The 17,151-nt window shown below is 38.8% G+C and overlaps 1 protein-coding gene across 1 annotated transcript in view; it reads right to left on the bottom strand.

Moving 5' to 3' along the window:
* The window catches only part of Fggy (FGGY carbohydrate kinase domain containing), a 357,033-nt gene that overhangs the window by 292,298 nt on the left and 47,584 nt on the right, over window positions 1-17,151 (bottom strand). Inside the window, exon 5 of the mRNA XM_051188188.1 lies at window positions 15,773-15,861. Within this exon, the coding sequence (XP_051044145.1) occupies window positions 15,773-15,861 (89 nt within the window). The remainder of the gene's footprint in view (window positions 1-15,772; window positions 15,862-17,151) is intronic.

Genomic DNA, 17,151 nt, shown 5'->3' with positions numbered 1-17,151 from the left:
CATAAGGAATTGTTTAAAAACACTATTTGCTTGATCAGACGACTGAAAGCAGGGAAACAAAGATGCACTACAGTCAGCCCAAGCAGGAGACCAGTAGACTTTCAAAACACTTCTTAAATTGGGAAATCCACCCTTAGCAAAATACATGCCACATAGTTTTCCTAGAACAAAAGTATGTCTTTTAAGTACAGTAACATAAAAAGAACAAGTCCTTTCAAGCTGTCTTTCCAAATTTCTCAGCATCTAAGCCTTGGGAGCCAGGCCAATCCAAAGCTTTATCTAGGTGTAAATGAATGGACACGGAACTATGTCCTTAACTCTGCTCCAAAACCAGAAGCATGACTGGCAAGGCTAGTGATGGCCTAGGGCCAGGGCCTTGGGGAACCTGTGACTTTGAACCAAACTCTTCCCTGAAAAAGGACAATGGTTATCAGTCCCAAGGCAGCTATGTACATGTGAAATGTCCTGTGTCCCTTCTGTCTTCTTCACCTGATTATCAAGCTAACTTATTCCCACTGTGGAATCATTTCCCGCTTACTCTGTCCTATTTTTTCCATTTTTGCCATGCAAATAGTATATATCATGCTGTTCTTAAAATAAACAAACAATCAAAACAAAAGCAAACAAGCAAAAAAGCCAAGAAAACTCTTTTTCACATAAAACATAGGTTGGACAAGGTTTCCTGACCCTAACTTTCATATTTACTTTACTATCCCTGATCCTCCCCACCCCAGTCTTCCATCTCAGGAACCAATTGGTCCAGGTCATCTAACAGGTGTCCGTACACATTGAATACACAGCAATGAAGGTGAATAGATCAGAACAAATCATCTAGTGACTTTCTGAGCTTCAAGAAGAAATATGTCAGGAAGTAATCATAGAACAGGGTGAGAAAGGCTAGAAGGAACAACAGAAAGAGTCAGTCTGCTCTTCATCATATAAAGAAATGCATGGGATACTCAAAGTACACAAAGGAAAGATTTAGATATCAGTCTGATCAGCTGGCTCAACTGCTTTGGGACTCCTGCAATGCAGGCCATCATGGTAGAAAGGCATGGCAAAGCAAACCTTCTCACCTTGAGGGAAGAAAGGAAAATAGGCCTGCAAGGATCTCTCTCATTATTGCTATTGAGGACACAGCTCCATACCCTGAAGACTTCCCACTGGGGTCAAACCTTTAAAGATAACTGGCAGGGGAGGTGAAGAATTCAAGACCTAAAATATGAGCCATGTCGCAACCACTCAATGCAGTTTGAATGGCTTCACAAACAATCTGATTTTAAGGTGGATCTTAAAGGGTGAGCAACAGATGGCTATGTAGAAGAACGGGCAACTACTCTTCTCAGGAGGAAAACGGTGTGTATAAAGACAAGACATGCAAAGGCTGACATGCCCAACCCTGGGGATGTCAGATATGACTAAAATGTATTGAATATTGGGAGATAAAAGCAGTTCAGTTTGGATGCTAAGAAAAAGATCAATCTTAAAAAAAATTCAAAGTGTATTTGAAGTTATGTTCATAGTGCACAAAAATGGTGGTATGGTTTAGAACTTAGATGTTTCCTGACAGCCTATGTGTTTAAAGATTTGGTCCCTAACTCAGCACCAGTAAGCAGTGGTGGAAACTCTTAGAAGATGGCTCCTAACTGGAAGTCTCTAACGCATTTCTCCCTTTCACATACCAGCTGTTCTGACACTCTTAACATGCTACTCTGCTAACACTCCAAATGAACAGGGCCAACTTGCTCATGAGAGCCAAAATAAACCTTTTTTTTTTTTCTTAACTCAGGTGTTTGTTATAGCAACAAAAAGCAGGCCAACACAGAGAGGAAGGAAATAAATGCACAAAGCTGGCTCTAATTTTTTATGATATTTATTTATTGGGGAGAGTCACCACCAATATGGTATATATGTGTGGAAATGAGAGGACAACTTACAGAAAGCTGTTGACTCTCTCCTCCCATCATATAAGCTCACAAGATCCAACTCAATCATCAGTCTTGATAGCAAACACCTCACTCTCCCTCAAGTAGGTTCAAATGTAGATCTCATGATATCCTTGCAGTGACACACTCTTGAAGGTTACTGTGTTTATGTTCAACCCTCATAGCAAGCAGCCACCTGAGCCTTACATGGCAATTACCACCATAAAGGCAACTAGTATCTTCATCCTATTGGACTAAAAGCTTTCTACACATGATCTCTTCCAACCTACAAAACAAGCAATGATAAACAAAGACAGAAACAAAGATGGTGTGATATGAAGTCCTTTGGTGCCTTTTCATTCCAGCATCCAAACTCTGCTCATCTTTGAGCCCACGTCCTTCCTCTCATGAAGGATGCTTTCATCCTACTTTCCAAAGTCAAATTTGGGATTTTCAGGACTAGAAACTTCTTTGGAAAGGAAATCCTGGATTCTGAACAGAAAACCAAGGATAAGAAGGGATTTATTTATAATGGAAAGACAAAAGTAAATAAAAGTCTCTGGCTTTGAGGATACAGGTAGGTGTCTTTGGTCAGAGATCACAAATGCTCACACAGAAGTGCTCTGACCACCAACTGACTGCACCATGTGATGTTGGAGTTCTGCATGTGTTCCACTGAATGCCTCCTCCACCATGGCTGGACAACCCTTTAAACCTTTCCAAATGATTTCAACAAACAGAACATGTTAGGCTTAGAGGCAATTCACTGCATGACATCAAAGGAAGTAAACCTGAGTACAGTGCAAAAGGAACTAGAAGGTTCACTCTTTCTTCTCTGCAAAGAAGATCACAGTAAGAGGCATTCCTAGGTATGGATCAATCCTCTCTGTCCTTAGCAGCTCTGTGATCTAGAACACACTCCTTGGCACACTATCAGAACCACCTAGGGCAAATGATCAATATCCCAGAATGTAGCCCCCTTCCCACAGGATAAACCCTCTGTTGGCTTTCTCCTCTGCCTTCTTCCTCGACCCATCCAGTCTGGTGTAGGCAAGTCTCTCTCCATTCCTAAATGTCCTGTGGTAACTTCCATTACAGTCCATTATTGCCTGTTAATTCAGCAGACATTCCCTGGATACCCAGACAGAAAAGCACTCTTTAAGAAGCAAGTCATATTAATGGACAGAACCCTACTCCTGCAGCCCCTTCCTCGTCTCTGACTGACACACTCCGCAGAAGACTGAGCTACTCCTCATTCTGCTGCAGACACTCAGAGGAGAGAGGCACAGCTCACAGGGGATGGTTCTAACTGAAATGCCAAAGCAAAACAAAGGCAGACTTTCCCCTACAGGATCTCTTTTCCTTTCTGTAGAACAGTACACAGACCCCCCCCCCCCATTCCTCCATGAACTACAGTTAAAATCGCTTTTGTGATGGACAGGCACAGTGGCCATTTTTTCTCCGTGTGTGCAAGTAGCAATGAAGCCATTGTAATGGGAACAATGTGTGTTTCTTCCCACTTCAACAGAACAGATGACAATGTGTCGGGGGCCTGGGAGGCGATAGGGGCCAAAGTAAAGAAACCAATCTTAAAGCTTTAGTGCATGAAATTCTGATAAAATGCACTCTGAAGCCTCTTTCCCATCATCAAAAAAACCACACTGGGCAAGATCAGAGCTTAACAGCCAAAAAGGAAAAAAAAAAAAAAAAAAAAAAAAAAAAAAACCACATTCAATCCCTGAGATCATTTTCCTGAAATAGAAAACTACATATGTTTCTCAAATTTCACATCAAGCCACTGCAGAGGCCAGACTGCAGTGCTAAATGGGCCAAATAAGTGAGGAAGAAAGGACAAAGGGGAAAGAAGTTGTGAAGAACAGAAAGGAAGCCTACCCTTCCACATGGCCATGTTTCTTCAGCACAATGTTGACTTACAATCATTCACAGAGCTCCTAGTGAGAGTTGCTTATCGTGCAGCTTTTCCTTTGTCAAATCGAGAGACACTGCCTTGGATTAGTGAGACTCCTTAAATTCAAAAATGACTTCATGGTTGGCTCAGAGCTCTAAGTCTCCAGGGCTAGCCGCCAGGAACCCATCTAGTTCAGAGCCTCCTTCCCCCTCGCTACTCTAACCAACCTGACTTCCAGAGAGACTACAGAGCAAAGCCCCAAGCAGACAATTGTTAATTAAAAGTCCAAGCACCTCTTGGAAACTATCTCCAGCTCAATTTATACAGAATATAAAGCAAGGATGGGGGCTGGGGAAAAGGTAAGGAACAGTAGAGACAGGTGAAAGCGGCATTTGGAACACATCAAGTTTTAAGGCTACCTTTCTAGATAAAACCCAGAAAGGTTTAAAACTGTAAGGAACTGGGAGGATGGATGAGCTGAGGACTGTGTAGAAAGCCAGGGGAGAGGGTTCACATTCTGAAAGGAATAAGACCTGGGCAAGAAACCAAACTGAGAGTTTCCATTAATGAATGCAGTGTTTGGCACATTTTAAAAATACAGGTTGGCTCTTTTTTTTTTTTTTTTCATTAACAAAACTGAAAGCAATCTTCTAAATGACTTTAGAGGAAAGGGTTCCCTGACATTTAAAATTCTTCTTCAAAGGCCCTTAATAGAGAAGGGAGATGAACATAGTAAAAATAAGGTATATTAAATTTTTTAAAAAGACACTAAGCAGAAGAGAAAGGAAAAGAGGAGAAGGAAGGCTCAGAACTACTACATAAGTGAGAATACCAAAGCTAATTCTTAGATTAGACTTAACTAGCTATTCCCAAGGGAAAGAGCCTAAGAAAAACCCAAAGGGAGGCTGGTCAAAGCCACCTCACCTGGTCATCTCATCTGCAGTTCACAGATGAGGAGACTGAGACTCAGGACCCATGGTAACTATACAAGTCCTTTGAGCTCTCAGCCATGTCATTTCTGTATCCTGTGTCCCATCACTGTTGGAGCCTTGCTATGTCATGGACTCCTGTATGAGATGCTGATACCCAACATTAGATTGGATGAGTCTGAAAGCAACAGAATAAAATAGTAAGAACAGTATAATCCGAAGGTCCAATTACCATCCAAGAAACAGTCCACTGGCAGAGGGGTCCACCCTCGAAACAAACTAATTTAACAGTCTACAAAGTTATCCATCCTGAGAGAGACCTGGTTTCAAGAAAAGATATCTCTATGCAAGTTACTGCAAATATCTTACTGACCATCTATTGGCCTCACGCTGAGGGTAAAATAGTTTTGATTTCAGTACCATGTTTACAGTTCCAACACTGACAACAGAGAATATACCATCATACCTATTTGTAAATGAGGAACCAAATTCTGAGATAGTTCTACTTTGCCAAATTAAAAGAGCAAGTGGAAATAAAGTCTAAATATGATTCAAAGCCTCAGAAGATAAAAGGTTAAGTGGAGGAAAAGCTATATGTCAACTCAGTTAGAAAATTTGCTGCCATGCTGGGTATCATCTTTCAACCACACAAAATTTATGTCTAGATATAAGCTGCAGAGAACCTCGGAAACCAAACACTGCCAGACAAAGGGTGTACCTCACTGTCACTGCAGTCACACATGACAACTATACCCCAAGGCAAATGTATGAATGTTCACTTAACCTTTTCCAGCTATATTTGCCTTATTTCTAAATACTGAAAGAAGCCAGCTTAACCTTCCTGGCTCCACAGAGACAGAGAGGTGCCCGAATCTATGTAGGACAGCAGTAGAATTTAACTTCTCAAGAATCTGGACTTTCTTAGGCATGGATGAGGAGATATGACATTTAACCTTCACTGCCCTTCCTGCCCCTGGCTGGCCCAATACAGTCTGTTTTCTTATTCTTGCTAGACATTAAGTCACGGAGCTGTCTGGCAAGAGGAATCTCTATACCCACTTGTGTCTTCACACTCAATAAGAGTTCTGACATCCTGGATTATTTTCATTCAATGTCTCACTAAAGAAACTATGATAGGAACTCCAAACTGGTGGGCTTAGCAGGAGCAACAAACAAGTTTATTTGGTGTCTGAATGGCTCAATCTTTTCTCCCATACACAAGATACTTAGTTGACTTTGAATGTACCTCAATATAATACTAAAATGAGTAAATAAATTTGACCTAAAGTGAGGACAAATGGAGGTGTTCCTTGCCATGTACCATGACGTGAGATAAAACTGCCAGAGATCTTAGCCATGGCATTGTATTTGCTATGTAAAACAAACTGATGCTTTGTCCTTCAGTAAGAGGAAGTGGATTAATGGGGATTAAATATGTCCCTAAGGTTACCCAGATGAATAATATCAGTGAACAGTTTTGGCTAAAGACAATTTGGCTCAACTTCACGTTTCCAAAAGATTTTAAAATAATTTTAATTATGTGTCTGTGTGGAGGTATGTGCACATGAGTGAAGGACTGTGGTGGTTAGAGGAAGGCATTGGATCATCTGAAACTGAAGTTATAGGCAGTATAGGGTACTGCCTATACTACTTAGGTCCTCTGCAAGAAAAGTACATGTTCTTACTCACTGAGCCATCTCGGAAGTCCGTGGCTCCATTACTTATATGGATTTTAAGAGTTCAAGAAATGCATAGCCTCTAACTCCTTAATTAGTATCTCATGGGCACTCTATTACTACAGATCAAAAATAAATGGAAGAGTAGATGAGGGAATGACAGAAACTGAACTAAGGTTGCTTCAGATTTAATCATCTTCCCCATAAGCATCACACAAACTGTTCTCTGTGATTGTGATTGAAATTCTATAAATTGATATCTAGGACACCAGTCAATAAAATTTACTAAGAAATGATTGCTTTGTAATTGTCTTTTTAACCTGCTCAATACTAACTGTCTTTTTTTATTCTTCAGTAGTAAGAAAATTCCAAGTTTATTTTGGTAGAAAGATACCAGGCTAAAACCCTACATTTTACAGCCTCTCTCTGGGTAGTTTTGACCATAAACCTATGTGTTAGTTTATGATATGTAAAAGACAAGTGTCACATGGCTCTCCCAAGAAGATCAGTTATATAAGACTAGCTCAGCTATGTGGTACACCATATATGTCCCTGCCATTCTTTCATCACAGACACTACAGAAATACCCTAGACCATGAAGTAATCTGAATCATGAATTCAGAGTTCAAAACAGGGTAAAATGGTAAAAAAAATGACCACAATGACTTCATGGGACCCTTAGAACAGTCCAAAGACTCTCTCTAAATCTATTTATAGGAGAGGATCAACCTTTATGGCTTTGTTATTTTTAATTGTTTCTACACCTCATGAGTGAAGACGTGAGGATCTTCTGAAGAGAGTGGAAACATCTTCCTTCTCTTCTAAAAATCAGGGCAAATGAAATTTCATATTACAGGTCATTTCTCAGCATTATCAACTATATTCAAGAATAAGCTGATCAGAGAAGACTGAATCACTCTTCCTAGAACTTAGAAGGGCTATTTTATCTAGCACTGTTCTGAGAAATCATACTTCAATACAATCATAAAACAATGCAAATCAAAATACATCAGCACAGGACAGATAATGAATAACTGCATCTCCCTTCAAAGTCTAGCCAAAATATCCTACCTACAATGATGAACAAAATTCAGTCAATTTCATTTTGCACCAGAGAGCACTAAGATTTAAAAAGACTATTAAATCACAATAAGAGACCACTTTACTCTGATCATAATGTCTATTTTTTTTAAGAAAGGAGAGAAAATAAGTGCTGCCAAGAATGTGAGGAAACCAGAATTATATTTACCTCCAACTGAAAATGTGTCTCCTGAAAAAACTACACACAGAATTTTTGCATGAACCAATGAACCAGCTTCAACTCCAAGATGACACTTCAAAGAACTAAAAGCAGGTACTTGAACATATCCCTATTAATTAATTGTCACATTTTGAACATTGTTGGTCCCAAAGGTTCATGGGCTAGAAGCTTGGTTCTTATTCTTACAGTATTGAGAGATGACCTAGTGGGAAGGAAAGTACCCTCATGAATAGACTGATTTTTTGTTTTGTTTTGTTTTGTTTTTTGATAATGAGTTAGTTCTATTGAGACTAGGGGATTTAGAGACCAAAAGAACAGGATCTTATGTGCCTGGTCAGCTTCTACTTTCTCACTTGGTCTTTTTTGTATGAGTTGACACACAATGAGGCCCTAACCAGAAGCTGAGCAATTTGAGATGTGAGCTAAAAGACGTTGTCATTTATTTATAGATTATCTAGTCCCAGATTAGAGCAACAGAAAATGAACTAAATTGCCAACATTCACTGCATCATGATTCTTAAGAGCCAACAGGTAGAAATGAGGGAAGTAGTCCCCAGAATGCTCATCAATGGAGGAAGGGATGAGAAATGCAGTTTGCAGAATTGAATATTACTGTCTAGTCATAAAAGAGAAGGGGTCCAAGCACATATAACAATGTGTATAAACCTTGAAAATGCCATTAAGAAAAATAATAAAGACATAAAAAGGTCAATAATACACACAGATTATCTAGAACAGGCAGATGTATACAGACAAAATAGCCTAAAGGTTAATGGGGGTTGGTAAAAAGCTGCAGTAAGAGATACCAATGACAGTTTTTATCTAGAATGATAAACAAGTTCTGGAAACAGTGCTGACATTTTAAAGAACACTGTTAATATAATCAGCACCATACAGCCTAGAATACATACAAATTGCATAGTATGCCAATTACATCTCAATAAAGATAATTTTATTTTAGTTGTCTTACCTCATATATGCAGATACAAAAAAAAAAAAGTCAGAAAGACAAGTACTAAGAAAAGATTATAGTCTTCAACACCAGAGGCAGATCTAGGTGGGGAAGCTCCTTCTTCACCCCAGAGTGTAAGAAATTTCTACTCAAGCTGTACACCCTCTGTGTAGCACCAACACACACAGCTGACCTCACACCCTATCTTCTTGCTTTTCTCCAAGAGGATAAAAAAATTTATCTGATCATTGAAAGACCGGAGACCACATCAAGCCACATTTTGCGTTACTGTGTTAAAGACAAGATGTTAATACACACACACCTGCACATCAGTGAGCTCATGTTACTTCCTATGCTCCAATGTGGCCAGATGGCTTCCAGTGCTATTGGATGGGGACATGTGACCAGGTCTGTATCCAGGCTGCTAAGCATGGTCCAACATGTAGGCTGCAGTTGGTATGTGTGGTCTTCCACCCTGCTCAGTAGCCATATGTGTATATGTAACACATGAACATGTAGATGGCATTCACCATGAACTTCTGAGCTTCGTTATCCACCCAATATATCAAACTTTAATACATTAGAGGTAAGAGGCTGTTTTCTAAGATAACAAATGGAGTAGCTGCATTTTTTAGCCTATGTTCCTGGTATGATGTTGCTATCAGTCAGAACCCTAGTATCAAGGAAAAAATTAAGTGGCACTCAACACCTTTAAGAGCAAGAGGTTTAAACATTGAGGACTAATTTTAACTGTCTTAAGTGATAAATGGCACGGTAGTTACATAAAACATTGGTGCTTTAGGGGATCAGGTGGTGCTTAATAAGAAAACGCAAATTAGAAGATCCTGGTGATGATCAGCTTTTATTATTATGAAAAAAATATAAGGTCATTTATTTGTAGAAAGAAAAGGCTTATTTTGGTTCATGGTTTCAGAAGTGACTGTCTGTAAGTGCTTATCTCCATGTTTTGTAAGCCTGTGACATTAAGGTAGAAGCTCTTGGTGGGGTAACCTGTTCATCTTATGCCTATGGGAAAGCATAGAGAAAGCACCACAACTGCTCTGTTAAAGGGACAACTACCTGTCTTTTATTAGGCACCACCATCTACAGGTTCGACCCTTCCCCCTCAGCACCCAGACCACAGACCAAGCTGAAGCACAGGGCCTTTGGGGACATTTCAAGAATCAAACTATTACAACCCTATATTAAGCCCCCCCAAATGACAAAAAGTATATAGGTATACTAATTGATTTTAATATTACAGGGTATTATTTCCAAATAATACTGATAGCAAAAATAGATATTATTAAATGAAAAACTTGAATGAGTTTATCAGTAATACTGCTACCTTTGAGCTGCTGGAAATTACTTTATAAAATGTTTACAGATCAACAGTCCAAACAGACATCTGACAAAGCAAGGGATCATGGGAAAACAAACAATACAAATAATAGCCCTTACTAATCCAACGGATAGACACACAAAGAACTAACTAAATTAGGGAAATGATTGATATTTTAAAGGAGATTACTGGGTTTTGTTATTATTATTCTTATTGTTTTGAGGTAGCCTCTTATCCTTTAACACAGCTGGCCTGCAGCTCACTGAACAGTCAGGGCTGGCCTTGAATTTATGGCACTCCTCCTGGCTCAGCCTCCCAAGGACTTGAATTATAGGCACAAGTCACCATATCTAGTTCCCAAAGACCACAAATTCACCTCTTTAAAGTAAGAGAAAGACTATTCAGTGAGAACCTACAGAGAATTTTGTATTGTTGTAGAAGTGAGAAGAAAAGTATATAAATACAAGGGAAAACAAATACAAGATTTTAGAAAAACTCAGCCCTGTTTTCCCAGAAAATGTAGCACATAACCTCTGAATGCAACATGAATTTTCTCTTGTACCCGAGAAGCCTCATCATACATTTCTTTTGGCTCAAGTCAATAAAAATAAGTGAACTGAAAAGACAATTCTCCAATACAAAATACTTCACAATGATATATGCAGCTTTTGTGCCCTCCAGAAGTTAAAGGAAAATACTTCATTTTGTTAAGCGTGGGCCACATACTGTGAAGCCATCCCAAAGAGTACAACACAACAACACAACACAGAGCAGGTGAGGCAGGCAGACATCAGTGATGGCAATGCTATGTTACCTCCCCAGAACAGACTATCCATATTCATCTGGAGAAAAACATCAGATAAATTCTAAAAGGGGGAATCCCTACAATATTCAGAACCTACAAAGATAGCAAGATAATCATAACATGGAAAGTCTGATAAACTAAGATGGCCAAGAGAAGCTAAAAAAAAAAAAGCTGTGCCCAAACAATACAGTATTGCAGAACCAAGAAAAGCCATCTAGGTTAAAGAAAAAAAAAAAAAAAATGAAGGCATAGTGTAGCAAATTCCAGGTGTATAAAATCTTCTACCTTGGAGGGAAGCTTATGATGCAGGGTGTCCCTAGGGTGGGGTGGGGTGTGTAAAACATTCTACCTTTTAGGAATGCTCCTTAACCTCAAAAAGCAAACAACTCTAAGGCTTCAAGAAGCCCCTGAACTGACCTCTCCAAGTGTATATAAGCAGAAAGGGCTGCTAAGACATTCTCAGACATGCTAAGTACCTAAAACATTCAGACCAGCAAAGCTGATTGGAAAAGGCAGAAACTGGCTAAGCTGCCTGGGCGAGACACTCTCCAATCTGTCAAGTTGCTGGCAAACTGTGCAGATTTCGTGAACTGACACTCAGGCTACTATGGGGTTTTGTAATCTCTTTGGGTGATTTATGCTCCTGTGAGTAACCCACCACCCACATTCCTGTAAGTAACTAGTAACAAACTCACTGGTTCATCAAGTTGGATTTTGGTGGTACATGTGTTTGGTCTGTTGTTGGTTCCCTATCTGGAGGAGTAGTCATTTGCTCATATCTCCCAAGAATAGTGTCACATACCACTACATGAAGAAGAGATCTGAACAAAGAATATAGTTAATGATAATATGCCAACATCGGTTCCTTAATTATAACAAACACACCACATAATAATATATAAATTACAGGAAATTTGGCATCTGGCATCTGAGAACGCTTTGTGCATATATTCACGATGTTCTTGTAAACCTAAAACTATTTTGAAGTGCTTATTGAAATTATAATTGAATTAATAGAACATCCTTATAAATGATTTATGAAATATCATGAACCTTTAATAATGTGGGGAACTTCTCTCTGGGATCCACTAAGTTAGATGAGATTCCAGTTCTCCAGACAGCTACATGTCTACATGTCTTTATCACCTCCTTCTAGCTGCCCAAGCTCCCTTTTCATTCTGACCACCAGGAAGCTTACAAACAAATCTATCAAAATTAGAAAGACACATAGAACTTCTACAACATTTTCAGCATCAACTCGGTACTTGTATTAATATTTTCACTTTATTCTGATTTTTTTATAATTTAATTACTACTTGGTTGTTTCTCTCTGTGTTGATGTTTGTTTTCTCTTGTGCTGTGCATCGACCCAGGGACTGAAGGCTATACATACAGCCCTGTTTTTATTCCATTTACTATAAGTCACCTCAAATCTCTTCAGAGGACATATACATACAAATGCACGATTGCATATGAATATGTTTTTGTCTGATTATGAACAATTTTATTATTCACATTTCTGACTAACTACTTCTCACGATCTGAACAGTTACCCACTCAGTGGCTAGAATGTGGCAAATTCCTAACACATTCAATTTCAATTCTTAAATTGCAAAATAGTACTAATAACACCTGCTCTAACAGATGGCTGTTGAGTACCAATGGAGTTAACATTTGTCAATATGCTTACTGTAGATAAAAGAAAGGCCCTTGGTAAAAGATAATCATTTATTATTATTATCTCTAATTATTATTATTAAAGTAGCAGTTACTCTTTTCATTAATACAGTAGAAAATGTTGACATAAATTAGAAATCAATCAGAGGCCCAGTATTTGTCAGTGCATTTTGAATGAAAACAACAAAATATCATTTTTTTTTTCAGGTGGAGAAGGAGGAAGAAGGAAGCAGGACTTTCTTAAACTGTTATTGCCAAAAACAATCTTGTAACCTTTAGACCAGGTGAAATTCAATCTCTTGTTAGCCTGAAATAACAAAAAAAGAAAAACACCCTCTAGCTTCATTGGCACTCACTTCATCAAAGCCACCCAAAACAAGCATAGGAAAGAGCCAAATGAACACCAAACCTGAACCTCTCCTTGACTTGTTGGGTGCCAAGTTCCTGTTCTGTTGCCCAGAGTTCTTTGACACATTCCATTTCAGGCCTGATTGCCCTTGTTCTAGGAGATGGGACAGAGAGTAGGGACTTTTTGTTTGCAAGTGCCTTAGTATTCAATAATACACACTGCATATTATCCACAGTATCTAACTGTTACTAACTACAAGAGGACTGACTCACAGATGAGTAAAGAACACTAGGCTGGGTAGACAACTTACTTACTGTAGAGAGAACATGGTAAGACCATTGGAACTTCTGTGCACTATATCAAGAGCTCAATGTAAAGACTCTGTCAAAAAGAGGGAACTAGGCAGCCAATTATTATAAAACTAACAAGTGGGCCTGACAGGATCTGGATATATCAAAATACTCTGTCTCAACAAATAAAAATGGAGAACCACTAAGGAAAACATTCAACTTCGAATTTAAACATTCACATAAAGGTACACACACACACACACACACACACACACACACACACACACACACACACACACTCACACTTACCATACAGATAATACAATGAATGATTCAGGTGCTTGTTATATCAGAGCTAGTTCGGAAAATAGTTTCCATAGCATTCCCACCAGCTTGCAGAGGGTTGTGATAACAACTTTAAAACACATAGTAAGACTCAAAAAAGAGAAGGGAAATGCCCAGAGTCACACAACTATTAAGAAGTAGACATCCCAGTATGGGTAAGTATGCTATTTCGTGAAGTTCATTTTAGTCAAGCCTCCAAAAGCTTGTATGTTGGGGTCAGAATTCAGGAGGAGATAACAAGAAATGGGTATGCTCACCATCCAAACCATTGGGAAGAGCCGGTGAGAAATTCATAGAACTGAGCTGAACTGAGAGAGACAGTTAGGGGTGAGGATGAGAGGGGAAAAGAGAGAGGGAGGCAGGGAGAGACAGGGAGGAAGAAGGAGAAGAAAGAAGACAAAAGCGGGAGCAGTGGCTGTGGCAGCAGCAAACAGTGTGGCCCCAGATGCTACTCCATCTCCGTTTCATTTTCAGCCCTGAAAATACACAACTCAGTAGCAATGCTTTGATTAATAGATCTATTTCGTTAAAATAATATAATATTTTGGTCATTACATATAAAAACACAAAGGCTGACTAAAGAAAGGTTCTTTCAGAAATAGCTTTAGATAATGCCAAAACAAAACAAACAAAAAAAAAAACAAAACAAAAACCAACAACAACAACAACAACAAATAAACGATGCTGAGGATGAGAGCTTCACCCACACTGCCCTCCAGAGTGGACTCTAATGTGACTAGTTTCACTGTCCAAGGCAAAGTGCAAGTCTCCAGCCTTCTCTCCTAAGCAAGGTGGAGAACTAAGGATTGCCAAGGTTGCCCTCATATGCACATGGACCTGTTCCACCCTGAAGAACTTCCGGCTAATGACCCTTTCACAATGGTGGAAAAGGGAGGATGACATGAAGAAAGAAGTACTTGTGGAATGTATCTTTTGTTGTCTTTTTCTGAGAGCCCCTGGCCCAAATCACTCTTATCAGCTTTACCCCAAGGAAAGGTCCAGAAGAGGAACTCTCACTGTTCTCTGTTTTTCCCAAGCTTAACTAAGGCAATGGAGGAAGATTTATCCCTCTGAAGATGCTGACTTTTAGATGCAACATTTGTCTACCGAAAGCATCCAGGAGCATGTTTCAACTTATACAGCCTTATCTGTCCTCACCAACTGCTTCTTGTCTTCAGAAGTTGCAAGGTGCAGATCCTGATTCCTTCTTCTCTGAAGACACATCATTTTCACATACCCCTTTGATGCTGAGATATTTGTACACCATGTGAAGGTGCATTGCTGTGATTAGCTTAATAAAAAGTTGAGCAACATTGTGTATAAATGTTTGTTTTCATTTAATTGGACTTTGTTATATAAAATTAAAAAAAAAAGTTGAGCAACAAATAGCTAGACAGGAGAGATGAGGTGGGACTTCTGGGCAAAGAGAAGACCTCAAAGGACTCCAGCAAGACATAGAGTAAGTCAGACTTATAGAATGGAAAAGAGGTAAAAAGCCATATGGCAGAATGTAGATGAATAGAAGCAGGTGAATTTAAGTTATAAGAGCTATTAGGAAACAAGCCTAAGATAAAGGCCAAGGTTTCATAATTAATTATAAATCGCCATGTAATTATATGGGGGCTGGTAGTCCCAAAAGAAATTCTGACAAAAAAAAAAAAAAAACTTTGAAGATAGATCAAAATGAACATCACTTTGCCATATTGTCATTTCACACCTAGCTCTATCTTCTTACCCACATAGAGGAAGCAGCCACAACTTCACACTCAATGAGTATTTGTAAGAGTACTCTCATGTGGTACTTGGTTTATTTTTAACATTTGTAAGTTACTCAAATGTAACCACTTACTTACCATAGGTACTGCTGTAGTTTGGGATAATTCTAATACATTTCCATAAAAAAAATAATACCTAAGTTCATAATACATGTACTCAGCTAACATCCACCTCCTTGCATGTATTTTCTAACCTAATTTCTGAAGCATATTTTTTTCTCTCCTTAATTTGCCACTTAGAAGGCACCTTCAGAAAGAGTTGTAGTAACCTCTGAATTTTAGCATCTCCTTCAAATGTGTCCAATTTTAATGAATGGCATTCGCCTTGGATACTCACATACCCAGCAAGATAGGGAACAATGGTTTTTGAGCATATGCATAGAAGCAGAAGATAGATTCAAGATGTTTCTAGTATGCAAAAATCACATGCAGATGTAAAAACAGTATGTCCAGTCAAAGGGAGTTAAGAAAGCAATATGTATAGAGACACCCAGGATTGGAAGAACACAAATAAAATCCAACCTGTAATTAACATACCGTGCTGTGACACCTGTTGCCTTCCATGATAAGAAGTCTGGGAGATCAAAGAAGTGTCCTGCCTTGTCCCAGCAAGTCTCTCTCAAGTTCTGCCAAATTAAATATATATTAGAATCAATTATGAGGGTTTTTTCCAGCTCCTCTCCTCTACAAAAATGTTTCAAATTTTTCAAAACAAAAACAGAGCCAACAATGTTCATGAAAACATCTGTTCAAGGGCTTGGCAGACTGTGGTATAAAAGTAGTGCTTATATAGGAAAGAAAACATGGCAATTATTGATCCTTCCAAAAATAATCTAATTTTCCTTATGTCCCCTTCCACAACCTGGACAGAGAAAAGACATACTCTGTGCATATACAACCTAGCCTATTGGTAACTGCAAGAGGATGTGCACTGAACAATAAGAAGTTAAACAGCCCTGCACTGGAGAAAAACTGTACTAAGAACTCAAGGAATCAAAATGTGCCTTGCCATGGAATTTTCCCACATGTCAACTGGTACCAAAGGCAATTCAAAGAAGTTGCAACCTAAGGCAGTGCGCATTCAAATCAAGCAACTGCTGGAACAGTTTTAGACATTTATTTTATACCTTATTGACAAATAGCCAGATTTTCTTTCTTGTTGCTGAGATTTTCTTTCCCCTACTGAATCTATCTGGACAATTCACTCCTCATTTACCACTCTGCTCCTTCCCAGAACCCACATCCTCTTGTCCTTTGGCTTAACCCTGCAACAAATTTCCAGGGTAAGTTTCCAAGATTTCCTACTCAAGGTTAGGACTGCTTACACACTCCACTCCACACACATGGTTAATAGAGTAACATCTTTCATTTCTTCTGCTCTGGAAGCTCTGTGAGCTCAACGGTTTCATCTGCCTTGTTCATCATGACATCTCTCCTCCTGCAGACTGGATAGACTTTCAGCTGCTTATTGGAAATTTTTATAACTCTAGTCAACCAAAGTACATTTCTTCTCCCAGTATTTTAAAATCAAGGTTGAAATGAAGCTACTCAAGTTCTGCCTGTAAATGGAACTAGATATGTGGTAAATTGGAAATAATGAAGCAGCTACTTTTTACAAAGAATCCAGAGGCAAAGAATGTAAAGATGACAAAAGACAGAGCAAGAAAGACTGCCTGTCAATCAACTTTCTATGTTTCTATGTGTTCTTGCTTTTAATTATTATTACAAGACACTAAAAAAAAAAAGGAATTAATCATAGGCTCAGTGCATTTGGAGAATCTACAGGGAATGACGGCAGGTTCAAATGAACATATTATTCTGTGTGGTGCAATAAAAATGTACTGAACTACTAAACATACTGACTGGTTTCCCTTTCCTGTCACTCTCTGTCATGGTGCCTGTTAAGTTACAATGGA

The sequence above is a fragment of the Phodopus roborovskii genome, unplaced genomic scaffold, assembly GCF_943737965.1.
Source record: "Phodopus roborovskii unplaced genomic scaffold, PHOROB, whole genome shotgun sequence".
Taxonomy (NCBI): Eukaryota; Metazoa; Chordata; class Mammalia; order Rodentia; family Cricetidae; genus Phodopus; species Phodopus roborovskii.
The sequence above is the reverse complement of the archived record's forward strand: the minus strand, read 5'-3'. Positions and strand labels throughout refer to the sequence as shown.